Source organism: Bufo bufo (genome assembly GCF_905171765.1).
Source record: "Bufo bufo chromosome 11 unlocalized genomic scaffold, aBufBuf1.1 SUPER_11_unloc_2, whole genome shotgun sequence".
Classification (NCBI taxonomy): Eukaryota; Metazoa; Chordata; class Amphibia; order Anura; family Bufonidae; genus Bufo; species Bufo bufo.
In genome coordinates this window covers 69,556-96,411 of record NW_024400017.1, presented here as the reverse complement: position 1 = coordinate 96,411, position 26,856 = coordinate 69,556, and the positions used below count along the sequence as shown (strand labels likewise).

Genomic DNA, 26,856 nt, shown 5'->3' with positions numbered 1-26,856 from the left:
CGTATCTCAGAGTCTACTGCTGCTTGCTCAAGGTAGGTGACTTCTACTACTACTACTACAAGATCATCCATAGTAGTTTTTCTGCAAGGCATTGCTTGTGAAGTTTCTCTTTCTTTGTGCTCCTCTGGACCAACAGATAATCTATTCAGGAAATTCATAAGGACTATACTTCTAGGGGGACTCTTGAGTTTCAGGGATAAGTTGCTAAACTAGGAAGCCTTTATCAGAGCAGACATTCAGCCATTTATGGGACATGTTATAGGGCCTTCACCTATGCACAGGAGATATATGTTAAATGGCTGGGAGACCCACTGATGATTAGTGTGAACTCCCATGTCCCTGTTCCTCCTCTCCACCACAAGCATGTTCCTTAGTCGTGCAGTCATCACACAGACTGTATGGAGTCTATAAGCAGCAATTCCCTATTTCCCTAAAATCTCTTCTCACATATATTTCAGTAATTACTTGCTTGAGCAATATACACTCTGTTAATGGAGAAAATTGGCTGATTCCTACAGCTTGCATTCTTAGATCATTTCGCATAATTGTACAATTTGGATAATGGGTTTAGGATAAAAGATTTCTGTTTTGAGTACGTTCCCCAAAACCAGCCATAATCAATAAGAGATCATGTTGTAAGTTTTCCTTTGCTTAAGGTGCCCAAGCATGGTGTAGCCAGGCTGCTATAACCACCTGGATTACCACTCGCCAGTGGCCTACACCTGTATTTGCAACCTAAACCATGCAAATACAGGTGCAGCCGGCAAATGTCAGTTACTGCAACCTGACCTTATGAGGAACGGGCACCATTCACCCCTAGGGGATTATTATTTTATTACTCTATATGCTATAGAAATAGAAAGACGGCTTGTAAATGCTAATTATCGCAATGACTTTTCAACCAGACTACGGCAATCTGACATGAAGATGAAAACATAATTGAGTAACAAGTTATTAAAAAATATAGTGACAGAAGGTGACGCCAACCACCCACTTTATATGTGATGACAAACTAAATTATTACAGTGGATTAGTTTCTGTCAGATGTCCAGGTATATAATCCAAGGTTTACTGCATAATTCTGTAGTTGCCATGAAGGAAGTATTATATCAACTTCTACCAGCTCTATGGGAAGGCCCAAATCATAATCTTTTGCAAAAGCTATCATTCATTCAGAACTACTGTTCTGCTCACTCACACAATCCCTCAATGCATTTTATTGTTGGTTTGTCGGAATGCAAGTGAGTTTGAAGATTAACATTACATAACTGGACTTGGCGTCACTTACACTATACACTGCTTAATATTAAAAATATTTTTTTTTTTTTGGGGGTAGAGCTCCCTTTAAACCTAACAATTTTCCCTGCAGCAGAAATGAATCACGGTGCCCACTGAAACCAATGGGATGTTCATGAAATGTATTAAAAAATTCTAAGGACCGAATCCTTGACACGTGCACCGCCTGCACTTCCTAAGTCCCAAATCCTTTAATCTACTTTAATGACTATTTTTTAATTTCTCAACAGCTTTTATCCTACACAACCCAAACCACAGCCATGGAAGGTAAGGTCCTCAGATTCATAGATGGCTTCTTATCCAAATAAAATGTATCATTTGCATAAATAGTGAACCAAAGCAGTATATTTACCTTCTTTTTTTCAATTTCAGCATCAAACCCCTCCAAGAAGATAAGATAAGAATTTTTCTTATAAAAAAACAAGCCTGTTTTATTATATGTTCATGAACTGAAATGTTTGAAATGATTGAGGTTCTTCCAAAAACTTGCCTGTAATTCCCAGACGGTGGGGTACAGGATTAAGATACAGCTGGTCAGGCCGTGTCAAAATTTGGAAGAATGTATTAGCAATGTCCACTTTCAGAGCAGTAAAGTTTCTGAAAGCCTTAAACAAGCACAATCATACTCCTGTGCATGGCCTTCCAGATTCTGGACCTCTAATCCTCTCTCCTTTTGGAGTACTTTTATGTAGTAATGGCATTCTCTGAGAAAATGTCTCAGAGAAGGCTATTCTCTAAGCCTAATCTTCTAAGGAGTGAGACTAGGGATCTCCTAGCCCCTAAAAAGGGCTGAGTTAGGATCGTTAATCCTGACCTATCCATACAAAAATATCAACTGTACAATGCAGTAAATTAGAACATTAGATTACAGCAAATTATATAATAACAATAAACCGTTTTGCAAGTTTTCGGTTCTGGGTTATTGTATATACACAACATGAAAACTGGCTGAACCGCTGGTTTTAGCAGAGCCAGCTAACTATCCCTACAGACATCACTATAAATGAATTCTACCCTTGGACATATCTGTATTTTCAGAATCTGTACACTCATGATTCCTGTTTAATACTCTTAAATTATTACATGTAGGCATACAATCCGTATATAATATGTAACAATATTTGGCACAATCTCTACATATTTCAAATTGTAGAAATCTAAATTTAAAATACAAATATAACTCATGTATAAGGTCAAGTTCATATAAATAAAGTTACAATCCGACTAGCATTATTTGCTTTTATGTAAAGCGGAAAAGGGGAGAGAGGAGGCAGCGGCTCATGTGTGGTACAGTAGCAAAAAACTTCTAGTAAGATAATGAATTTGCGCTTACCAGAAAATGTTGTGATGAAGTCACAACAGTTTAGAATTACTTGCTGGTAAAATATCCCGACCATAATATTGTCCTGATGAAGAGAGCTATACGCCCTTGAAATGCATAGATATTAATAAAAGTATTTGATATCACAAACCTCGCCTGCGACATCGTGCCCAGCAGCGCCAACAAAAGTGACTCCAGTATCTTCTTTTTATCTTCAATTATCTGCTTTTATATACACTGACCAATAATATAAACGCAACACTTTCGGTTTTGCTCCCATTTTGCATGAGCTGAACTCAGAAAATGTTTCAGATCTTTAAGACCCATTACTCTCAAATATTGTTCACAAATCTGTCTAAATCTGTGTTAGTGAGCACTTCTCCTTTGCCGAGATAATTGTCATGGATGTAGTAGGTGAGAAACACCAATAAGACAACAAAAAGAAAGGGGAAAGACACTAGGCCTCACCGCTAGGGAAGGAAAAGGGTCACAACCTATAAAACCCTGCTCCTGGCCCTAACTCCTATCCATATGGGCACCTCTCGATGGTAGAGATGCCCATACACAGGAACCTAGAAAACCCTGTTGACCCTCGGATGCCCTAAAGGTAATGACGGGGCAGAGTCAACCCGTCCCTTTCCAGGTGAAGGAACCAGTGACTCACTCAGGCCTAGTAAACAACCAGGGGGGGGAATACAAAACACAACAAGCGGAACACTTGACTTCTGAGGATGATGGATGAACAGGACTTCAACAAGAACCACACTCCAGCTCTTCCAAAACCAAATGAAGCTATCCAGAGCAAGGAGTGATGGGTAAAGTCAGACTAAATACGGAGAGGTAAAGGTCACATGATCCACACCTGAACAGGAGGTGTGGACATACCAGCAACGCACAGACAAAGTGAAACCAATAGAGGCTATCAGATCACATGTGCAGCCAGTCTTTCAGACCTTCTAACACCTGTCACAGATGTGACAATAATCCATCCCACCTCACAGGTGTGCCTTAGACTGCCCACAATAAAAGGCCACTCCGAAATCTGCACAGTTTTGCCTTACTGGGGAAATGGGGGGGGGGGGGGGGGGGTTAGAAAACCAGTCAGTATCTGGTGTGGCCACTATTTGTGTTCCAGTTTCTGCCAATATTCTGCAACTTCGCACAGCTATTGAAGAGGAGTGGACCAACATTCTACAGGTCACAATCAACAACCTGAGCAACTCTATGCGACAGAGATGTGTTGCACTGCGTGAGGCAAATGGTGACCACACCAGATATTGACTGGTTTTCTGACCCCCTTCCCAGTAAGGCAAAACTGTGCACATTTCGGAGTGGCCTTTTATTGTGGGAAAGCTGAAATTATTCAATATTGTGCAATATTCATGCTGTCTAATCAGCACCTTGATATGCCACACCTGTGAGGTGGGATGGATTATCTCGGCAAAGGAGAAGTGCTCACTAACACAGATTTAGACAGATTTGTGAACAATATTTGAGAGTAATGGGTCTTTTGTGTATATAGAAAATGTTTCAGATCTATTAAGAATACAAATATCCTCATGACATTATGAAATCAATATGGAAACATTTTTGCTCCTCTTTCCAGAAAAAAGACACTCATCCATAGGCTGTGTCTGATATGGCAGCTCAACCTCATTCAAGTAAATAGGTCCAAGTTTCGGTACCAGATACAGCCCATAGACCAAGCTAGCATGTTGTGATAAAAGCAGACAGATTTTATAATTCTGAACTCCTTTGAATATGTGCAAAATATACAAATATACGGATACTTAAAATACACAGTTTTATGTATGGTTATTGTGTGAGTCTGGATTTGGCAGAGATCACATAATATTCAGAGTAATGTATCCATGTTTAACCTCTAATTTGATTTTGATATTATCTTCCCAGCCTTCTGGCAGCCAACAGAGCTCGGTAAGTGGAACTTGTTAAACCGGTATTGCAGGTTATAAACTATTAGTATGAACTGAAGCCATGTTCTGTTTGACTTGTAGATCTGTACTTTATTATATTCTTCAACACACAAAGAGGAAAAATCTTCATGAACAGTTGCCTTTGAGTGTAAAATGTATGTCTTTTTTTTTATAGCCCTCAACTGCAGTAAGCCAAGGAAGCAGCCAAACCCCAACCAGTGGTCAACAGAGCCAGGGAAGTGGACAAGACAGTGGAAACCAAGGGCAAACTGGCAGCAGCCGCCAGTATGGCAGCGGAAAACAACAAGATCAAAGCGGTGGCCAGCAGGGCAGTGGAAATCAACAAGGACAGGATCAGAGCGGTGGTCAGCAGGGTAGTGGATCTCAACAAGGACAGGATCAGAGTGGAGGTCAGCAGGGCGTGGAAACCAACAAGGACAGGATCAGAGCAGTGGTCAGCAGGGTAGTGGAAACCAACAAGCACAGGATCAGAGCAGTGGTCAGCAGGGTAGTGGAAACCGACAGGATCAGACAGGGTCAGAGCAGTGGCCAGCAGACTGGGGGAAGTCAGGGCAGTGGGCAACAAAGTTGTGGAACCCAGCAAGGAGGACAGAGTCAAGGACAGGGACAGGATTCTTCTTATACACTTAGACAAGGAGAAGATAAGCAATAGACCTGTGGTTTACACTCCAATAGCTATGTATACCTGATGATAATTACTGTCTCTTCATCCTTACCAAATTATTCTATAGCCAAAGCATATAAATAAAATTCTGTTGTGATTACAGCAATTTAACGTCTCCTCTTGTCATTTAAGTCTACCAATATGAAGAGGGCTCATTACCTACTAAATAAATCACAGGTGTAAGAAATTATTATATATATATATATATATATATATATAATATTTTTATATATATATATATATATTATATTTTATTATAATATCTGATTCCAAGGTTGGATGCAATAAATGAGACACAATAGTGTGAAAAATTGATATTACAGTTATTATATATAAGTATCTATGGAGTTACAGTGGAACAAAAAGAAATAAATATTACATATACAGAGATTTATGCACACAACAATAATTACTGTTACTTACAAATTCCAGTATACAATATGACAGTATGCTATTTTCAAGTTGGTAACTTAACATTTAAATTCCTTACAGTTTATAGTTACCAAACATGGGCCTCCATTCCTTGTCTCTCCTCTTCTTCTCCAGCTCCCCTCAAGTTCCTTCCAGCTCCCTCCCAAGTTCCTTCCAGCTCCCTCCCAAGGTCCTTCCAGCTCCCCCCAAGTTCCTTCCACCTCCCTCCCTCAATGTCCAAATTATGGATTTTTTTATCCCTTGAGAGCTATCAACCCCCTCCTTGTCAGTGTTCCATAACGGTTATCTAAGAGTCTGTGGACCTGCCCACAGAATCTTTGTCAACCAGTTATTTTACCATTTTATAACACATTACATTTTGGGTTTTATTTTGTTCACTACCTATCAGCATATGTAAGAGGTACAGGATACTCTAAAACCGTTATCTGTGAGAATCAGACAAAAGGAGCTAGATACATACTAATGAAGTATATACACCATACAGTCACCTACCCATCTCTGTCTCTCATTTACACAAATCCCTCATAATCTATATAATATAATGCAAATATTATTTCCAAAACCCGTATTTCTTACACATGTGTACCCAAAGAATCAATAACACAGATGAAAAATACTACATATTGCAAAAATTTATAAAAAACAAAACAAAAACCATGAGCACATGTTTGTTATAATCCAAATGACATCACATGTAAAATACAAATAAATAGTAAGGACCAGATATAATTTCCATGAGACATGGTGCAACTACACAAATCACATTAAGACCACGTCAAGCTCCAGTAAGGACTGTATGTACCACAAGCCCCCTGTCATATTTCAACACTGAAGAGGATGTCACAATATAATTGCAGCAATTTGCACACACAAAAAAAAAAAAAAAATCATAAAGTATACAGATCAATGTGGAGGCACCAATTTTTACCCCTCCAGCGCTATTGTACTATGCATTCTATATTAAGAATGCTATTATTTTCCCTTATAACCATGTTATAAGGGAAAATAATAATGATCGGGTCTCCATCCTGATCATCTCCTAGCAACCATGCGTGAAAATCGCACCACATCCGCACTTGCTTGCGATTTTCACGCAGCCCCATTCACTTCTATGGGGCCTGCGTTGCGTGAAAAACGCACAAAATAGAGCATGCTGCGATTTTCACGCAACGCACAAGTGATGCGTGAAATCACCGCTCATGTGCACAGCCCCATAGAAATGAAGGGGTCCGGATTAAGTGCGGGTGCAATGCGTTCACCTCTCGCCCGTGTGAAAGAGGCCTAAGGGGCACATTTATGAAGACCGGAGTTTTAGACGCCGGTCTTAACCCCTATAGATGGCGGCGGAGGCCTCTATATAACTTCAGCGCTGATTCTAAAAGTAAGACAGCTTCTTGCTTTCTTACATTTAGACTATTTTCTACACCTAAACCAGGCGTAGAAAATGATGAATGAGATGTGCCTGCCGGCCTGTCCCTTTCCCTGCTCAGGTCACACCCTTTTTTTTAGACCTGGTGTGAGTGGGGAAGAAGGCGCAGATTTTTCCACACCATGGCATGCGACAGAATCTGCGCCAGATATTCGCCACAAAAGACTGGACATAAATGACCCCCTACATCTCTAGTTGAATAACTTGTTTTAGTTTCAGAAGTATTGTTTGATATGGGAAGATGAACCCTTTGGATACAAGAGTTGTTTTTTTTTTGTGTTTTCATTTTTCTTCCCCATAAATTTTTTATTTTTACGTTCACATATCCATATAAGGGCTTGTTTTTTTGCAGGACAAGTTGTGCTTTCTAATATCACCATTAATATGGCATACAATGTAGTGGGAAGCGGGAAAAAAATTCCAAATGGGGTGGAATTGGAAAAAAAAAACAGTTCCTCCACCTTTTTACGGGTTTTGTCCCTACAGCGTTCCCTTTGCGGCAAAACTGACCTGTACCCTTCATTCTCTGGGTCAGTACAATTACAACAATACCACATTTGTATAGGTTTTACATGTCTAAATACTATAAAAATTCATTAAAACTTTGAAAAGAAAACTTTTTTTTTTTCATCAACATATTCTGACCCCCATAACTTTTACTGAGCTGTGCAGGGGCTCATTTTTTGCAGAATGATCTGTAGTTTTTATTAATTCCATTTTGGAGTGTGTGTGACTTTTTGATCAGATTTTTTTTACATTTTGGGGGGTAATAGAAGAGGTGAAAAAAATGGCGATTTGGCTATTTTGATACGTTTTTCCATTCTCCACATTTGAAAAATATTTTAATATTTTAATAGTATGGGCATTTTTTGGACGCTGTGATGTCCATATTGTTTATATTTTTTTTTTTTTTTTTTATTCTTTTACGTTTTTGTAGCCACTTTAGAAGGCTACCATGTTAACTAATTTTTTTAAATTCGATATTACCATACTACATACAGCAGCATAGTAATATGTGAATTGCTGATTTCCTATGTTGGCCTGCCACCTGCTGGCCAACATAAGAATTTCAGCTCTAATATACTGGGTCTCTTGATCACGGCATCTAAAGGCTATAATGACTGTGAATAGCATCATCAGGTTTCTGCATACAGTTTTTAAAGCCATAATTAGGAGTGGATCATACAAGGAGAGAAAGTATACAGGACCATCATGATTGCAGAAACCTGTGTGGCCGTACCCTAAAAGGGGTTGTGTCACTTCAGCAAATGGCATTTATCATGTAGAGAAAGTTATTACAAGGCACTTCCTAATGTATTGTGATTGTCCATATTGCCTCCTTTGTTGGCTTGATAGATTTTTCCATCGCATTATACACTGCTCGTTTCCAGCGCAGATGCAGTGTCTGGGGTGAAAGCTGCTGCGCATGTGTGTCTATGCGCGCTCCCAAGGTTCTGGTCACCCGATTGGCTGGTGCTTTTTCCCATATTGGCCGTAACCCCTGGAAACGAGCAGTATATAATGCAATTGAAAAAGCCAGCAAAGGAGGCAATATGGACAATCACAAAACATTGGTATTAGTAAGTGTCTTGCCTTAACGTTAGATGATAAATGCTATTTTCTGAAGTGAGACAACCCCTATAACCTCCAAACAAAAAGCTTCAAACTTTTCCATTTTGCCACAATATGTATCTGAGCCGCTAACAAGAAAAATAGAACTAGTTTAAATCCCATGATTTAAACCAACCCTCTTGTTGCCCAAAGGACAAATTGGTGGGCAGCTTATAAATTGTGGTGCTAGAGCATCTGATATTATAGAACAGATCGAGGACCAGAACGTACTTCAGACAGGACAGACACACCAAGGAAAGTACTTAGGGCCAATAGTGGAAACAACCCCAAAATCACATAGGTGACACTGCAGGATAAGGGATGAAGATTAGGTACAAGATATCTCCTGTATAAAACCTCCAGGAATGTCTAATCCAGGGATGGCCAACCTGGGGCTCTCCAGCTGTTGCAAAACTACAGTTCCCACCATGCCCTGCTGTAGGCTGATAGCTGTAGGCAGTCTGGGCATGCTGGGAGTTGTAATATTGCAACAGCGAGCCTCAGGTTGGGCATCCCTGGTCTAATCAAAGTAATCTGCCAGCTGGTTTACTAAAGATTTCACAGGAAGCATACCATTTAGACAAAGATAGCTGTGAATGTCCTCCTCATACTTGATTTTCTGGTGGATAATTCAATAGACCACACAAATCTAAAGTCTGGCCAACTCTTTCGAATGATAAACTTTTCAAGGGGATTATATGAAGCCACTGCTACAGACTGAGTCTTGGTGCTTCAGTAAGAGAATATTTGTAGGAGTCTGAAATCCATGCTTGAGGGAAGCTTATATTTAGAGCATATTTGAGAAATTGTCACCAATTTTTTTCTCAATAATAAAATCATGCACCATACACTGAGTTATCGACCACGAATCAAGGTGAAACATCTATTACGGGAGGAAAAGATGGATTCGAAAAAAAGGAGAAACATCAAATGGTAATATAAACTTAAAATCGACTGCCCTCCATAATAGAAGGGAATAGAATGTAGGTATAGATTTAGATTTCATATCCCTGATTATGGGATCAGTGTTCCAAAACAGAGCTGTCCATGAAGGAGGTGCAAAGAGGTGAGAATTTACTTGGGGAATCAATCAATAATAGTTGGGATACATGTATTTAATAAAGTTTATGAAAAGACCTGACAATCCCAAAGTTCTGTCATAGAGCAGGTTGAATAGAGTAGGGAGAGAGGCCATGGTTTTAGTAAGAGTCAACAACAGGTCAACTGCAAACAAATTAACTTTTTACTCAGAATGTATCGATGTGCCCACCAGTAATACTTGGATTTAATTAAATTGGTTAAAGGTTCCATTGCTAGTACAAACAATGCCAGAGGTAATGGACAACCTTGGGGGATGGTTTATGTCTATGCCCTGCTCAGGTGATGTGCGGAGGTCTTCCAGGTAAGCAGCTTGTGTGTAGTTTTTTGTTTGCTTTGGGTTGGAGTTGAGCTGTATCCGCCTCCCTTCAGGTGCACTGGGTGGGGTGTTTGTGTGAGTTGCCCCTTCCGTGTCCTGTGCGGGTTATAGCTCCTATCTTGCTCTGAAGAAAGGTGGATTTGCTGTTTCAGCCTCAGCTACAAGAGAAGTTGGTTTTTGTCTTCCTTTTCTGTGTTCTGTCTAGGTGCTAGAGAGACACTGCCTCCTCCGGTCCTGAGGAAGCATGGCTGCCTCTTCCCCCCTTTCCACAATCTTACGGGACTTTAGGGAATCAACACCTTAGGCACAGGGGCACGTTTATTCCCACCTTTAGGGTCTGAACGTGGGCACAGAAGTCCAGGGAGAGCTGGTATTGAATTGTCAGGAGGTGACCTTTATTCCCAGCTTCTGGCCTAGACGCTTGTTTGTGGTTTACTGTGTGTTTTTGTATCTTGTATCCTACCCAGCGTGACATTATAACCCGCCAATACCTAGACTGCCATTTCTCAGCTGCTTTGAGATGGAGTCAATTCATGCGTTAGTTGATCGCATGCAGGGATTATCCCTAGATGTTGCGGATTTGCATAATTCTGTTGCACAGTGTCAGAATGCTCTGTCATCAGGTGCGATAGGAGGAAGTCAAATTTATGGGGAGCCTAGAGTCGCTCTCCCTGATAGATTTGCAGGGGGTGTGGATGACTTTATCTGCTTTAGAGAGTCATGCAAGCTTTATTTTCGGCTGCGGCCGTCTTCATCTGGTGATGAGAATCAGAAAGTAGGGATAATCATATCCCTGCTTAAAGGGGAAGCACAGTCCTGGGCCTTTTCTCTGCCGACCGGTTCTCCGGCTGGTGGATGAATTTTTTAAGGCCTTGGGATTCATTTATGATGACCCAGATCGGGTCTCGATGGTGGAATCTAAGTTGCGTAATTTATTACAAGGAGAAACATACTGCAGAGGCGTATTGCGTTGAGTTTAGGAGATGGGCTACAGAGTCTGAGTCAAATGACCCCGCGCTACGTAGTCAGTTTTGTCAGGGGTTGTCTGAGAGATTGAAAGATGCCCCTAGCTTTTCATGAGTATCCGGATACGTTGGAGAATGCTATGTCTTTAGCAGTACGGTAGATAGACGCATTCGAGAGAGGTGTAAGGTTCCTTCCGCGCGAGGGATCCCTTCTGGGAGTGGTTTCGGCTCACCGGTTCCCATGGGTAATATGACATGTAATTCTGGGTTAAGGGAGGAACCTATGCAGCTGAGTCAGGTGTCTTTCTGTTCTGGTAATAAGAACTTTAGGAGGTTGCATAAGCTATGTTATTACTGTGGAGAAAAGTGGTCATTTTGTTTATGCTTGTCTTTTGTAAACCGCATGTTGATGATAAAGAACACAAAGAGGTTTACATAAAGAAAAAAGAAAAACATCCCTGACTCTTGGTAGTGTGAATGGGGTGTCGGAGCAAGCAGGTATGCAATCTCCCTGCAATACTCGTTTTCTTCTTCCAGCTATGGTGGCGCTAAGACTCAGGAAATTAAATTTTGAAGTATTCATTGACTGTGGTGCTGGGGTAAACCTTATTGAATTACTTTTTCTTCAAAATCTGGGCTTATGTACTTGCACTTTAGAAGAGAGATTCCGGTGTTCGCAATTATTTTTTCTCCTCTTTCTCAAAGGAGTCTCACTCATATTGCTCATGGTATTCAGTTAAGGGTGGGTGATTCACATGTTGAGATAATTTCTTGTTTTGTCATGAAGGACTTGCCCGCTCCTATGGTCTTAGGTTTACCGTGGTTGATAAAACATAACCCAACTATAGATTGCAGGCAAGGCAGATCATTGGTTGGAGTGAATTTTGTTCGGACAATTATCTTAGTGCGTCTATCTCAGGTGTGTCTACTACGATTCTCCTTAGTATCTCTCAGATTTTGCGGATGTCTTTTCGGAGGGTGGGGCTCAGGAGTTGCCTCCTCATCGTGAATATGATTGTCCGGTTAATCTCATCCCAGGGGCTAAGTTGCCAAAGTCTCGGCTATACAATCTGTCTCAACCAGAAAGAGAGGTCATGCGGAGTATATTGCGAGAGTTTGGCAAAGGGTCATATTAGGCCATCTAAGTCTCCGTTCGCAGTTGGTTTATTCTTTGTAAAGGAAAAGGATGGATCGCTTAGACCTTGTTGGATTTCCGGAATTGAACCTCATTACGGTCTGTGATCCGTATCCCCTTCCCTTGATCTCTGACTTTTTTGATCAAATTGTTGGAGCCAAGGTGTTCTCCAAGTTAGATTTAAGAGGGGCCTACAATCTGATCAGAATCAAGGAGGGGGATGAGTGGAAAACGGCCTTCAACACGCACAAGGGTCATTTTGAGAATCAGGTTATGCCTTTTGGGTTAACTAACGCGCCAGCGGTGTTTTCAGCGATTTGTCAATGACATTTTCCATCATCTTGTGGGAAGGTTCATTGTAATTTACTTGGATGACATACTAATTTACTCTCCTGATCTGAAGACCCATCATGATCACGTGAGACAGGTTTTGTCGATCCTTCGGGAGAATAAATTATATGCTAAATTGGAGAAATGTGTGTTTTCTGTTCAGGAGCTTCCGTTTATAGGATATCTGCTTTCTGACTCTGGTTTTCGTATGGACCCCGAAAAGGTCCGGGCGGTTCAGGAATGGGACCGACCGGAGAATCAGAAGCTTTGATGCGTTTTTGGGGATTTACCAATTATTATAGAAAATTTATCTTGAACTACTCTACCATTGTAAAACCTTTGACCGATATGACTAGGAACGGCGTCGACTTCTCTGTCTGGTCGGATGAGGCATTGCAGGCCTTTTCAGCTATTAAGGAATGTTTTGCGTCTGCTCCCATTCCGATGCAGCCTGATGTGTCCCAGCTATTCATGGTGGAGGTGGATGCATCAGAGGTGGGGGTTGGAGCAGTGTTGTCGTAGGGTTCATCTCCTGGCAAATGGCATCTGTGTGCTTTTTTTATTCCAAGAAGCTCTTGGTCGCCGAGAGGAATTATGATGTAGGAAATAGGGAATTGCTGGCCATCAAACTGGCCTTTGAGGAATGGTGTCACTGGTTGGAGGGGGCGTCTCATCCCGTTATGGTATATACTGATCATAAGAATTTGGCTTACCTGCAATCTGCCAAGCGTCTGAATCCTAGACAGGTTAGATGATCACTGTTCTTTACTAGGTTCAATTTTGTGGTTACTTTTCGCCCGGGTGTTAAAAACGTCAAGCCAGATGCATTGTCTCGTAGTTTTCCTGGGAAAGTGATTCAGAGGATCCTGCTTCAGTTTTGGCTGATGGGGTGGTGGTCTCTGACCTGTAACCCGAGTTGGAGATGGAGGTGTTGGGAGCCCAGGAGAGAGCTCCTGATTCTTGTCCCCAGGGAGGTTGTTTGTTCCTGCTGGACTGGGATACAAGTTATTCAAGGACCATCACGATACTGTCCTTGCTGGACATCTGGTGGCAAGTCCACCTTTGATCTTATTTCCCTTAGGTTCTGGTGGCCCGGGTTACGTAAGAATGTTGAGGATTACGTAGCAGCTTGTGAGACCTGTGCACGGTCAAAGGTTGCTCACACTCGACCTTCTGTTCACTTCTTCCTTTGTTTATTCTAGGGTTGTTGCGGGAATCGAAATTTCGATACCCAATCGATACTTTTGTCCCGGTATCGCTATGATACCAGGATTTCCATTTTTTCGATACTGGCCTGCGCTGCTGCGCAGTCTAGTATCTCTGAACATGAGAGCGCTGCTCTCAGCGCGATCTATGTTCCCTCAGCAGCACAGGGGAGAAGGAAGCAGTGTCTCCTCCCCCTGTGCCGCTGCTGCCACCAATGAACGGAGAGAGGGGCGGGCGCACTGCGCCATCAATGATTGTACTTTCATGGTTCGGACTTAGTTAAGTAGAGGCTACACAGAGCGGCGCCTAGAGATGTCCCTGCACTTACTATTATTCCTGGGTGCGCTCTGTTCACCCGCTGTGCCCCATTACTGTCTCCTGCTCCATATGCTAATTACTTTCTGAGCAATGGGGAAGAAACATCAGCTTCTCTAGTGGGCGTTCCTTCTCCCTGGCTGTAGCGCTGTCCAATCGCAGCGCAGGAAGAAGGAACACCCACTAGAGAAGCTGATGTCTCCTCCCCATTGCTCCGATAGTAATTAGCATATGGAGCAGGAGACAGTAATGGGGCACAGTGGGCGAACGGAGCGGCGCCCAGGAATAATAGTAAGTGCTGGGACATCTCTGGGCGCCGCTCTGTGTAGCCTGCTGCTTAACAAAGTATGAACCCATATAAGGTCGTCTTTAACTTTTAATACAGGAGGCGGGTGCTGGCAGCAGAATCGCATAGCTGACATCCTGCCTCTGACAGGGAGCTATGATCAGTGCGGCACCTGAGGGGTTAACTGCAGCGGATCGCAGCTCCCTGTCATAGAGGTCGGGTGCCGACACCCTCCTCCTGTATTTGTATTAACAGGTAAGTTATCTTCATTGGTGTAGTGGCCACAGCTCCCCCCCAACACCCCAGTATAATAAACAGTGGTGGCACAGTGCCCTCCAACACCCCAGTATAATAAACATTGGTGGCGCAGTGCCATTGAGGGTTAAAAAAAATTAACTCACCTCCAATTGATCGCGTAGCTGCCAGTTTCCTGTTCTTTCTTCAGGACCTGTCAAAGGACCTGTGGTGATGTCAGTGAGCTCATCACATGGTCCATTACCATGGTGATGGATCATGTGATGGACCATGTGATGAGCGCAGTGACGTCACCACAGGTCCTTTTCCTCACAGATGAAGACAGAAGAGATGCCGGCTGCGCGAACAAGTGGATTAAGGTGAGTTAATTCTTATTTTTATTTTTTTAACCCCTCCAGCCCTATTTTACTATGCATTCTGTTTTAAGAGTGCTATTATTTTCCCTTATAACCATGTTATGAGGGAAAATAATTACATCTACACAACCTTGAACCCAAACCTGAACTTCAGTGAAGAAGTTCGAGTCTGGGTACCACAGTCAGTTTTTTATCACGTGCGTGCAAAACACATTGCACCTGCGCGATGAAAACTGAACAACGGAACGCAATCGCAGTCAAAACTGACTGCAATTGCGTACCTACCTGCGCGGGTTGCCGCAATGCACCCGGGACGCATCCAGAGCCAAAACGTGATACCCGTCTGAAAGAGGCCTAAGGCTACTTTCACACTTGTGCGTAATGCGGACAGACGGATCCGTATCTTTTTACACATTTTTACCGGTCTGCGCATGCGCAGACCAGAAGGACGGATCCGGCATTCCGGTATTTTAAATGCCGTATCCGGCACTAATACATTCCTATGGGCATTCGGGGAAGTCTTCAGTTTTTTCATCGGAGATAAAACCATAGCATGCTGCGGTTTTATATTTTACTGATCAGTCAAAATGACTGAACTGAAGACATCCTGATGCATCCTGAACGGATTGCTCTCCATTCAGGATGCATGGGGATAAAACTGATCAGTTCTTTTCCAGTATAGAACCTTTTTTGTTTTATTTTTTTCGCATGGTATCGAGTATTGCAATACTTTTTTATGACCTGACGTGGGTGGTCCCTATGAGTTTTGAAATCAGGAGAAAAAATCTAAATGTCATCTAGATACACCAGTACAAATTTCCCCATTAAATGATAAAAAATGCTGTTCACAAAATGTTGGAAGACGGCTGGAGCATTCATCAAACCAAAGGGCATAACCAAATTCTCGAAATGACCCTCAGGGGTATTGAAGGCCGTCTTCCATTCGTCCCTGACCCTGACTAGGTTGTATGCCCCTCTTAAATCCAACTTAGAAAAAACTTGGCCCCAACAATCTGGTTTAAACAGGTCCGGGATCAGAGGAAGCGGATAAGGGTCACGAATTGTGATACAGTTCAGCTCCCTGAAATCCAGACATGGTCTTAAAGAACCATATTTTTTCTTAACAAAAAAAAAAACAGCGGCAACAGGTGACTTCGAGGGTCGGATGTGTCCCTTTCTCAGGCTCTCAGAGATATAAGTACGCATAGCGACTCTTTCAGGTTGGGAGAGATTGTATAAACGTGATTTTGGCAGTTTGGCGCCTGGGATGAGATTAATAGGGCAATCGTACTCCCAGTGAGGAGGCAGCTCCTGGACACCACTCTCTGAAAACACATCCGAAAATTCAGAGAGAAAAGATGGTACAGTCTTGGTAGAAACCTCTGAAAGAGACGCCGTGAGGCAATTCTCTCTGCAAAACTCACTCCAACCATTTATTTGCCTCCTCTGAGAGCTGAATCCTCTACTATCAGAGGCAAGCAAACCCAGCTGCATGGCCTCCTCCTCAGAGGGGATTGAGAGAGACTGAGGCCCCTGCGCACTGAAGGAGACCGCCCCACTGTCCTTGGACTGAATATGACAGGAAGGAGTGGTCTCTCCTCTCTCTCTAAGACGCCTGTCAATACGAACAGCTAGAGACATGGCAGACTCCAACGAGGCAGGTCTCTCATGAAAGGCAAATGCATCTTTCAATCCCTCCGAAAGACCATGGCAAAATTGACTTCGGAGTGCAGCATCATTCCAACCAGTATCAGCTGCCCATCTCCGAAATTCTGAACAATATATCTCTGCGGACTGTTTACCCTGGCATAAATGACGCAGTTTAGATTCAACCAGAGCAATACGGTCCGGGTCATCATATATCTGCCCCAGGGCTACAAAAAATTAATCCACCGATCGGAGGGGCCGTGCCCCCACCGGCAGCGAAAAGGCCCAAGACTGAGCGTTATCCCTGAGCAGCGAGATGATGATCCCCCCCCTCTGCTCCTCATCACCAGAGGAATGGGGAAGTAGGTGAAAATGGAGTTTGCAAGCCTCTCTAAAGCGAACAAAATTCTCACTACCCCCCGGAGAACGTATCCGGAAACGAGATCTTAGGCTCGGAACAAACTCCATGAACGCAAGCAGAACCGGTCACCTGAAAATGAGACACAGTCTTACGGAGATTCTGCTACCTCCATTGAAAGACCCTGCATGCGGTCAATCAAGGCTGAAACCGGATCCATGCTTAAGACGGTAATGGCGGTTTATAATGTCACGGATGGTGTTGCACAAAACTGGAAGTTATAAATAAACATCCGACTGACTTGATCCCCAACTAAGGAACATATGGGTGAACCCTATAAAACTCTTAGAGCTCTCCCTGACTGCTATGCCCATGCAACGGTCTTTATGATAGACTATTGCATGCCCTCGTACCTCGACTGTGTGACACCTGAAAACCCTATAATAGTGAGGGGACACGACCACCGGCTCCCTGCACTTAATACGGAGGGAGTCAGGGTCACCTAGAATAAAGCCAGCACAGAAACACAAATAAAGGGAAAAGACTTATCTGAGGAATCAGCAGTTGCAACCTCCAGCAGTGAATACGATCCAGGAAGTAGTATAAACCGCAAAGTGAGGCAGTATAGGAGGGAATATAAAGGGAGGCAATCAGTGTAAATAGGTGACAGCTGGGAGAAGGAAAAGAGATGACAAAGTGAAACCAAAACAAAGAACATCATACAAGAGATACAGAAGAACGTCTGTCAGACCTTCTCAGAGAGCTGGCGGTGACAATATGAGGCGGTGAGCGGGAAGGCCGAAGTTACGCTGCAGCGCTAACAGGCGAGCAGCAGCAGGGTGAGAACGCCGAAATCGCGCACAGACGGCCCGCACTTTATGCAGCAGCTCTGACATATCGGGGTAATTTTTTAAGTAATCTCTGCACCACCAAATTCAGCACATGCGCCAGGCAAGGGATGTGCATCAAACTGGCTAGTCCCAGAGCTGCTATGAGATTTCGCCCATTATCGCACACAACCAGGCCGGGCTTGAGGCTGACTGTCACAAACCACTCATCGGTTTGTTGTTCAATGCCCGTCCACAGCTCCTGCGCGGTGTGGGGTTTGTCCTCCAAACAGATAAGCTTTAAAACTGCCTTCTGTTGTTTGCCCCTGGCTGTGCTGAAGTTGGTGGTGAAGGTGTTATGCTGCCCGGATGAGGAAGCAGAGTAGGAGGAGGAAGCAACAGGAGGCAAACTGAAGCGCCCTGCAATCCTCGGTGTGTTAGGATTTGCGGCAAACTGCTATCCACCTCAGGCCCAGCCGCCAATGCATTTACCCAGAGTGCTATTATGGAGATATAACGGCCCTGACCGTGCTTACTGGTCCACGTATCCGTAGTCAGGTGCACCTTGCCACAGATGGCGTTGCCTAGTGCACACCTGATTTTTGTCCCCTACTTGGTTGTGCAGGGAAGGGATGGCTCACCTTGAAAAGTAGTGGTGGCTGGGCATGACGTACTGTGGGACAGCCACCGCCATAAGGCCTTTAAAACTATCCGTCTCCACCAGACGGAATGAGAGCATTTCAAAGCCAGTAATTTAGAAATGCTGGTATTCAGGGCTAGGGATCGCGGGTGGGTAGGGGGGTACTTCCTCTTCCTCTCCAGCGTTTGGGAGATGGAGACCTGAACGCTTCTGTGGGACATTGTGGAGATGCTTGGTGACCCAGGTGTTGGTGTTGCTGGCAGATCCTCTGTTTGCGGGGTGGGCAGGTGGCACTGTCACTCCAGAGGTGGATGAAGATGCCGAGACTGTAGCAGAAGAGGAAGCAGGAGGAGCCAGAGACCTTTCTTGGTTTTTGAGGTGTCTACTCCACTGCAGCTCGTGCTTTGCACTTAAATGCCTGGTCATGCAGGTTGTGCTCAGGTTGAGAACGTTCATGGCCTCGCTTCAGTCTCTAATTGCACAGCGTGCAAACCACTTGTGTCTTGTCGTCAGCACATTGTGTGAAGAACTGCCACGCCAGGGAACTCCTTGGAGCTGGCTTTGGTGTGCTCGGTCCCTTGCTGCAGTGGGCAGTAGGAGGAGTACTGTCTAGAGGACGGCCGCTCTGCTTTTGCACCCTGCTCCCTCTTCTGCTGTGCTGGTGGCTCTGTGGAACCACCGCCTCTTCCTCCGAACTACATAGGTCACTTGCATGACCTTGATTCCATGTGGGGTCAAGGACCTCTTCGTCCTCCACATCATCTTCCACCCAGTCTTCACCCCTGCCTTCCTTGTCGGTTTGCACACTTTCGAAAGCCCCAGCAGTTAGCACCTGTGTTTTGTCATCATCCGAGACGTGCTGCGATGGTCCTCCCATGTACTCATCTTGAAAAATAAGTGGTTGGGCATCGGTGCACTCAATCTCTTCCACTTCTGGGGCAGGGCTAGGTGGATGGCCCTGGGAAACCTTGCTAACAGAGTCATCAAAAATCAGAAGAGACTGCTGCATGACTTGGGGCTCAGACTGCTTTGCTGATTTGCAAGGGGTGAGGTGAAAGACTGATGGACATCGGCTGCAGGTGCCAACTGTGGTCCTTCAGCAGGAGACTAGGTGGGAGACAATGTGAAGAAACTGGATCCACTGTCAGCAACCCAATCTACTATTGCCTGTACTTGTTTAGGCCTCACCATTCGTAGAGCAGCATTAGGCCCGACCAAATACCGCTGCAGGTTTTGTCGCCTACTCGCACCTGAGTAAGGGGTTTCACTTGTGCGTGTAGCTGGCACAGATCGACCACGTCCTCTCCCTGCAACAGGAGCTCCACCAGCAGCACCACGACCTGGGCCACGTCCCTTATTTGACGCTCTCCTCATATTTTTCGAATTTAGGATCTTGCCCTAAATGGGTGTTTAATTAGTAGTAGAATAGAACGACAGTATGTAAAGGGTGTATCTCACACGGCCTGAACCAGACTAGGCCTCAATTAAATATTTTTTTTGCCCAAAATGGCTGTATTTCAAATGCCTGAATCAAACCCCTGTATGTAGAGGGTATATCTCACACGGTCTGTACCAGTGTAGGCCTGAATTAAATATTTCTTTGCCCAAAATGGCAATATTTCAAATGGCTGTATTTCAAATGCCTGAATCAAACCCCTGTATGTAGAGGGTGTATCTCACACGGCCTGAATCAATGTAGGCCTGAATTAAATATTTATTTGCCCAAAATGGCTGTATTTCAAATGCCTGAATCAAACCCCTGTATGTAGAGGGTGTATCTCACACGGCCTGAACCAGTGTAGGCCTGAATTCATTATTGGTGCACCAAATGGCTGTATTTCAAATGCCTGAATCAAACCCCTGTATGTAGAGGGTGTATCTCACACGACCTGAATCAAATATTTCTTTGCCCAAAATGGCTGTATTTCAAATGGCTGTATTTCAAATGGCTGAATCAAACCCCTGTATGTAGAGGGTGTATCTCACACGGCCTGAACCAGTGTAGGCCTGAATTCATTATTGATGCACCAAATGGCTGTATTTCAAATGCCTGAATCAAACCCCTGTATGTAGAGGGTGTATCTCACACGACCTGAATCAGTGTAGGCCTGAATTAAATATTTCTTTGCCCAAAATGGCTGTATTTCAAATGGCTGTTTTTTAAATGCCTGAATCAAACCCCTGTATGTAGAGGTGGTATCTCACAGGGCCTGAACCAGTGTAGGCCTGAATTCAATATTGGAGCACCAAATGGCAGTATTTCAAATCTCTGAATCTAACCCAAATGTATTAAGGGTGTATCTCACAATGACATCTGCATCAAAGGCTGCTAACTAATTTTTTTTAGCCCAAACGAGTGTTTGTTTAAAAACAGAATTTGACAGCAGTATAGAAGCCTGTAATTTCACACGTGCTGATGCTGCAAGGCCTGAAAATAGTGTTTTTAAAACCCCAGAAAATGATGGGTGTATTTCTAGCTTAAATTGCACACTGACTAATCCAGATGTTGTAGTTTGCCCAAAAAATTTTGATTTGCAATGTCCCAAAAGCTCAGATGCAGTGCTGGTGCACTGAGCTTGCATAAAATGGCTGCCGCCACTGCCGCCCACCTAACTAACAGAATTATAAAAGTTTTTGGTCAAGGAGCTCAGGGCAGGGTAAAACGATTGTGCCCTGCACCCACACAACTATTTCTCTGTAGATCGCTGAGTTAGATTCTCTCCTATTCTCTCCCTGAAATCACAAGTCCAGCAGTATCCTCTCCTCTACACTTGTAACAGCAGAGTGACGTGCAGTGCTACGTGACCCAAGCTTATATAGAGCCTGGGTCACATGCTGCTCTGGCCAATCACAGCCATGCCATTAGTAGGCATGGCTGTGATGGCTTCTAAGGTCAGACAGTTAACCGCTTGTTGATTGGCTGCTCTGCAGCCTTTCAAAAAGCGCCGAACCCAAACTTTTACTGAAATGTTCGGGGTCCAAAAATCCTAAAGTTTGGTACGAACCTGAACTTAACAGTTCGGGTTCGCTCAACCCTAATCCTTATGTCATTATGAAATTAATATGTCCAAGACTCGAAAATTTTGTGCTTCTCTTTCCAGACAAATCCCACTCTTATCCATAGGCTGTGTCTGATATGGCAGCTCAACCCAATTCAAGTAAATAGGTCCCAGTTTCAGTACCAGATGCAGCCCATAGACAAAGCTAGCATGTTGTGAAAAAGCAGACCCTTTTTCTAATCCTAAACTCCTTTGAACATATGCAAAACAAATATACGGATACTTAAAATGTAGTTTTTATATATGGTTATTGTGTGAGTATGGATTTGGCAGAGATCACATAATGATCAGAGTAATGTATCTATGTTTAACCTCTAATTTGATTTTGATATTATCTTCCCAGCCTTCTGGCAGCCAACAGAGCTCGGTAAGTGGAACTTGTTAACCACCTCAGCCCCCAGTGCTTAAACACCCTGAAAGACCAGGCCACTTTTTACACTTCTGACCTACACTATTTCACCGTTTATTGCTCGGTAATGCAACTTACCACCCAAATGAATTTTACCTCCTTTTCTTCTCACTAATAGAGCTTTCATTTGGTGGTATTTCATTGCTGCTGACATTTTTACTTTTTTTGGTATTAATCGAAATTTAACGATTTTTTTTGCAAAAAAATGACATTTTTCACTTTCAGTTGTAAAATTTTGCAAAAAAAAACGACATCCATATATAAATTTTGCTCTAAATTTATTGTTCTACATGTCTTTGATAAAAAAAAAATGTTTGGGTAAAAAAAAAATGGTTTGGGTAAAAGTTATAGCGTTTACAAACTATGGTACAAAAATGTGAATTTCCGCTTTTTGAAGCAGCTCTGACTTTCTGAGCACCTGTCATGTTTCCTGAGGTTCTACAATGCCCAGACAGTACAAACACCCCACAAATGACCCCATTTCGGAAAGTAGACACCCTAAGGTATTCGCTGATGGGCATAGTGAGTTCATAGAACTTTTTATTTTTTGTCACAAGTTAGCGGAAAATGATGATTTTTTTTTATTTTTTCTTACAAAGTCTCATTCCACTAACTTGTGACAAAAAATAAAAACTTCCATGAACTCACTATGCCCATCAGCGAATACCTTGGGGTGTCTTCTTTCCAAAATGGGGTCACTTGTGGGGTAGTTATACTGCCCTGGCATTCTAGGGGCCCAAATGTGTGGTAAGGAGTTTGAAATCAAATTCTGTAAAAAATGACCAGTGAAATCCGAAAGGTGCTCTTTGGAATATGGGCCCCTTTGTCCACCTAGGCTGCAAAAAAGTGCCACACATGTGGTATCTCCGTATTCAGGAGAAGTTGGGGAATGTGTTTTGGGGTGTCATTTTACATATACCCATGCTGGGTGAGATAAATATCTGGGTCAAATGCCAACTTTGTATAAAAAAATGGGAAAAGTTGTCTTTTGCCAAGATATTTCTCTCACCCAGCATGGGTATATGTAAAATGACACCCCAAAACACATTCCCCAACTTCTCCTGAATACGGAGATACCACATGTGTGACACTTTTTTGCAGCCTAGGTGGGCAAAGGGGCCCATATTCCAAAGAGCACCTTTCGGATTTCACTGGTCATTTTTTACAGAATTTGATTTCAAACTCCTTACCACACATTTGGGCCCCTAGAATGCCAGGGCAGTATAACTACCCCACAAGTGACCCCATTTGGAAAGAAGACACCCCAAGGTATTCGCTGATGGGCATAGTGAGTTCATGGAAGTTTTTATTTTTTGTCACAAGTTAGTGGAATATGAGACTTTGTAAGAAAAAAAAAAAAATCATCATTTTCCACTAACTTGTGACAAAAATTTTTAGGAACTCGCCATGCCCCTCATGGAATACCTTGGGGTGTCTTCTTTCCAAAATGGGGTCACTTGTGGGGTAGTTATACTGCCCTGGCATTCTAGGGGCCCAAATGTGTGGTAAGGAGTTTGAAATCAAATTCTGTAAAACATGACCAGTGAAATCCGAAAGGTGCTCTTTGGAATATGGGCCCCTTTGCCCACCTAGGCTGCAAAAAAGTGCCACACATGTGGTATCTCCGTATTCAGGAGAAGTTGGGGAATGTGTTTTGGGGTGTCATTTTACATATACCCATGCTGGGTGAGAGAAATATCTTGGCAAAAGACAACTTTTCCCATTTTTTTATACAAAGTTGGCATTTGACCAAGATATTTATCTCACCCAGCATGGGTATATGTAAAATGACACCCCAAAACACATTCCCCAACTTCTCCTGAATACGGAGATACCACATGTGTGACACTTTTTTGCAGCCTAGGTGGCCAAAGGGGCCCATATTCCAAAGAGCACCTTTCGGATTTCACTGGTCATTTTTTACAGAATTTGATTTCAAACTCCTTACCACACATTTGGGCCCCTAGAATGCCAGGGCAGTATAACTACCCCACAAGTGACCCCATTTTGGAAAGAAGACACCCCAAGGTATTCGCTGATGGGCATAGTGAGTTCATGGAAGTTTTTATTTTTTGTCACAAGTTAGTGGAATATGAGACTTTGTAAGGAAAAAAATAAATAAAAAAAAATCATCATTTCCACTAACTTGTGACAAAAAATAAAAAATTCTAGGAACTTGCCATGCCCCTCACGGAGTACCTTGGGGTGTCTTCTTTACAAAATGGGGTCACTTGTGGGGTAGTTATACTGCCCTGGCATTTTCCAGGGGCCCTAATGTGTTGTAAGTAGGTAAATGACCTGTGAAATCCGAAAGGTGCTCTTTGGAATGTGGGCCCCTTTGCCCACCTAGGCTGCAAAAAAGTGCCACACATGTGGTATCTCCGTATTCAGGAGAAGTTGGGGAATGTGTTTTGGGGTGTCATTTTACATATACCCATGCTGGGTGAGATAAATATCTTGGTCAAATGCCAACTTTGTATAAAAAAATGGGAAAAGTTGTCTTTTGCCAAGATATTTCTCTCACCCAGCATGGGTATATGTAAAATGACACCCCAAAACACATTCCCCAACTTCTCCTGAGTACGGAGATACCAGATGTGTGACACTTTTTTGCAGCCTAGATGCGCAAAGGGGCCCATATTCCTTTTATGAGGGCATTTTTAGACATTTGGATCCCAGACTTCTTCTCATGCTTTAGGGCCCCTAGAATGCCAGGGCAGTATAAATACCCCACATGTGACCCCATTTTGGAAAGAAGACACCCCAAGGTATTCAATGAGGGGCATGGCGAGTTCATAGAAATTTATTTTTTTTTGGCACAAGTTAGCGGAAATTGATTTTATTTATTTTTTTCTCACAAAGTCTCCCTTTCCGCTAACTTGGGACAAAAATTTCAATCTTTCATGGACTCAATATGCCCCTCACGGAATACCTGGGGGTGTCTTCTTTCCGAAATGGGGTCACATGTGGGGTATTTATACTGCCCTGGCATTCTAGGGGCCCTAAAGCGTGAGAAGAAGTCTGGAATATAAATGTCAAAAAAAAATTACGCATTTGGATTCCGTGAGGGGTATGGTGAGTTCATGTGAGATTTTATTTTTTGACACAAGTTAGTGGAATATGAGACTTTGTAAGAAAAAAAATAATAATTTCCGCTAACTTGGGCCAAAAAAATGTCTGAATGGAGCCTTACAGGGGGGTGATCAATGACAGGGGGGTGATCAATGACAGGGGGGTGATCAGGGAGTCTATATGGGGTGATCACCCCCCTGTCATTGATCACCCCCCTATAAGGCTCCATTCAGATGTCAGTATGTGTTTTGCAGATCCGATCTATGTATCCGTGGATCCGTAAAAATCATACGGACATCTGAATGCAGCCTGACAGGGGGGGTGATCAATGACAGGGGGGGTGATCAATGACAGGGGGGTGATCAGGGAGTCTATATGGGGTGATCACCACAGTCATTGATAACGCCCCTGTAAGGCTCCATTCAGACGTCCGTGTGCGTTTTGCGGATCCGATCCATCTATCAGTGGATCCGTAAAAATCATGCGGACGTCTGAATGGAGCTTTACAGGGGTGTGATCAATGACAGGGGGGTAATCAATGACAGGGGGGTGATCAGGGAGTCTATATGGGGTGATCACCACAGTCATTGATCACGCCCCTGTAAGGCTCCATTCAGACGTCCGTGTGCGTTTTGCGGATCCAATCCATCTATCAGTGGATCCGTAAAAATCATGCGGACGTCTGAATGGAGCTTTACAGGGGTGTGATCAATGACAGGGGGGTAATCAATGACAGGGGGGTGATCAGGGAGTCTATATGGGGTGATCACCACAGTCATTGATCACGCCCCTGTAAGGCTCCATTCAGATGTCCGTGTGCTTTTTGCGGATCCGAACCATCTATCAGTGGATCCGTAAAAATCATGCGGACGTCTAAATGGAACTTTACAGGGGGGTGATCAATGACAGGGGGGTGATCAGGGAGTCTATATGTGGTGATCAGGGGTGATCAAGGGTGAATAAGGGGTTAATAAGTGACGGGGGTGTAGTGTAGTGGGGTGCTTGGTGCAACATATTACTGAGCTACCTGTGTCCTCTGGTGGTCGATCCAAACAAAGGGGACCACCAGAGGACCAGGTAGCAGGTATATTAGACGCTGTTATCAAAACAGCGTCTAATATACCTGTTAGGGGTTAAAAAAAAATCACATCTCCAGCCTGCCAGCGAACGATCGCCGCTGGCAGGCTGGAGATCCACTCTCTTACCTTCCGTTCCTGTGAGCGCGCGCGCCTGTGTGCGCGCGTTCACAGGAAATCTCGGCCATCGCGAGAGGACGCGCCGGCGCGTCCACTCGGAATGAATCAACCACCTCCAGGACGCGTCTGTGCGTACAGCGGTCCGGAGGTGGTTAAACCGGTATTGCATGTTCTAAAATAGTATGAACTGAAGCCATGTTCTGTTTGACTTGTAGATCTGTACTTTATTATATTCTTCAACACACTGGAGAGGAAAAATCTTCATGAACAGTTGCCTTTGAGTGTAAAATGTATGTCTGTTTTTTTTATAGACCTCAACTGTAGTAAGCCAAGGAAGCAGCCAAACCCCAACCAGTGGTCAACAGAGCCAGGGAAGTGGACAAGACAGTGGATACCAAGGGCAAACTGGCAGCAGCTCCCAGTATGGCATCGGAAAACAACAAGATCCAAGCAGTGGCCAGCAGGGTTGTGGATACCAACAAGGACAGGGTCAGAGCAGTGGCCAGCAGACTGGGGGAAGTCAGGGCAGTGGGCAACAAAGTTGTGGAACACAGCAAGGAGGACAGAGTCAAGGACGTGGACAGGATTCTTCTTATAACTTTAGGCAAGGAAAAGATAAGCAATAGACCTGTGGTTTGCACTCCAATATCTATGTATACCTGATGATAAATACTG

The 26,856-nt window shown here is 43.6% G+C and overlaps 2 protein-coding genes across 2 annotated transcripts; both read left to right on the top strand.

Annotated features, from left to right (window-relative positions):
• On the top strand, window positions 1–26,856 carry LOC120983009 (putative glycine-rich cell wall structural protein 1). Its single transcript, XM_040413125.1, has 5 exons — window positions 1–32; window positions 1,527–1,563; window positions 1,669–1,688; window positions 21,848–21,871; window positions 26,493–26,856. The coding sequence occupies exons 2-5, from the start codon at window positions 1,557–1,559 to the stop codon at window positions 26,805–26,807; spliced, it is 366 nt and encodes a 121-aa protein (XP_040269059.1). The 5' UTR covers window positions 1–32; window positions 1,527–1,556; the 3' UTR covers window positions 26,808–26,856.
• On the top strand, window positions 4,434–5,342 carry LOC120983006 (anti-sigma-I factor RsgI-like). Its single transcript, XM_040413121.1, has 4 exons — window positions 4,434–4,552; window positions 4,727–4,925; window positions 4,970–5,050; window positions 5,100–5,342. The coding sequence occupies exons 1-4, from the start codon at window positions 4,481–4,483 to the stop codon at window positions 5,222–5,224; spliced, it is 477 nt and encodes a 158-aa protein (XP_040269055.1). The 5' UTR covers window positions 4,434–4,480; the 3' UTR covers window positions 5,225–5,342.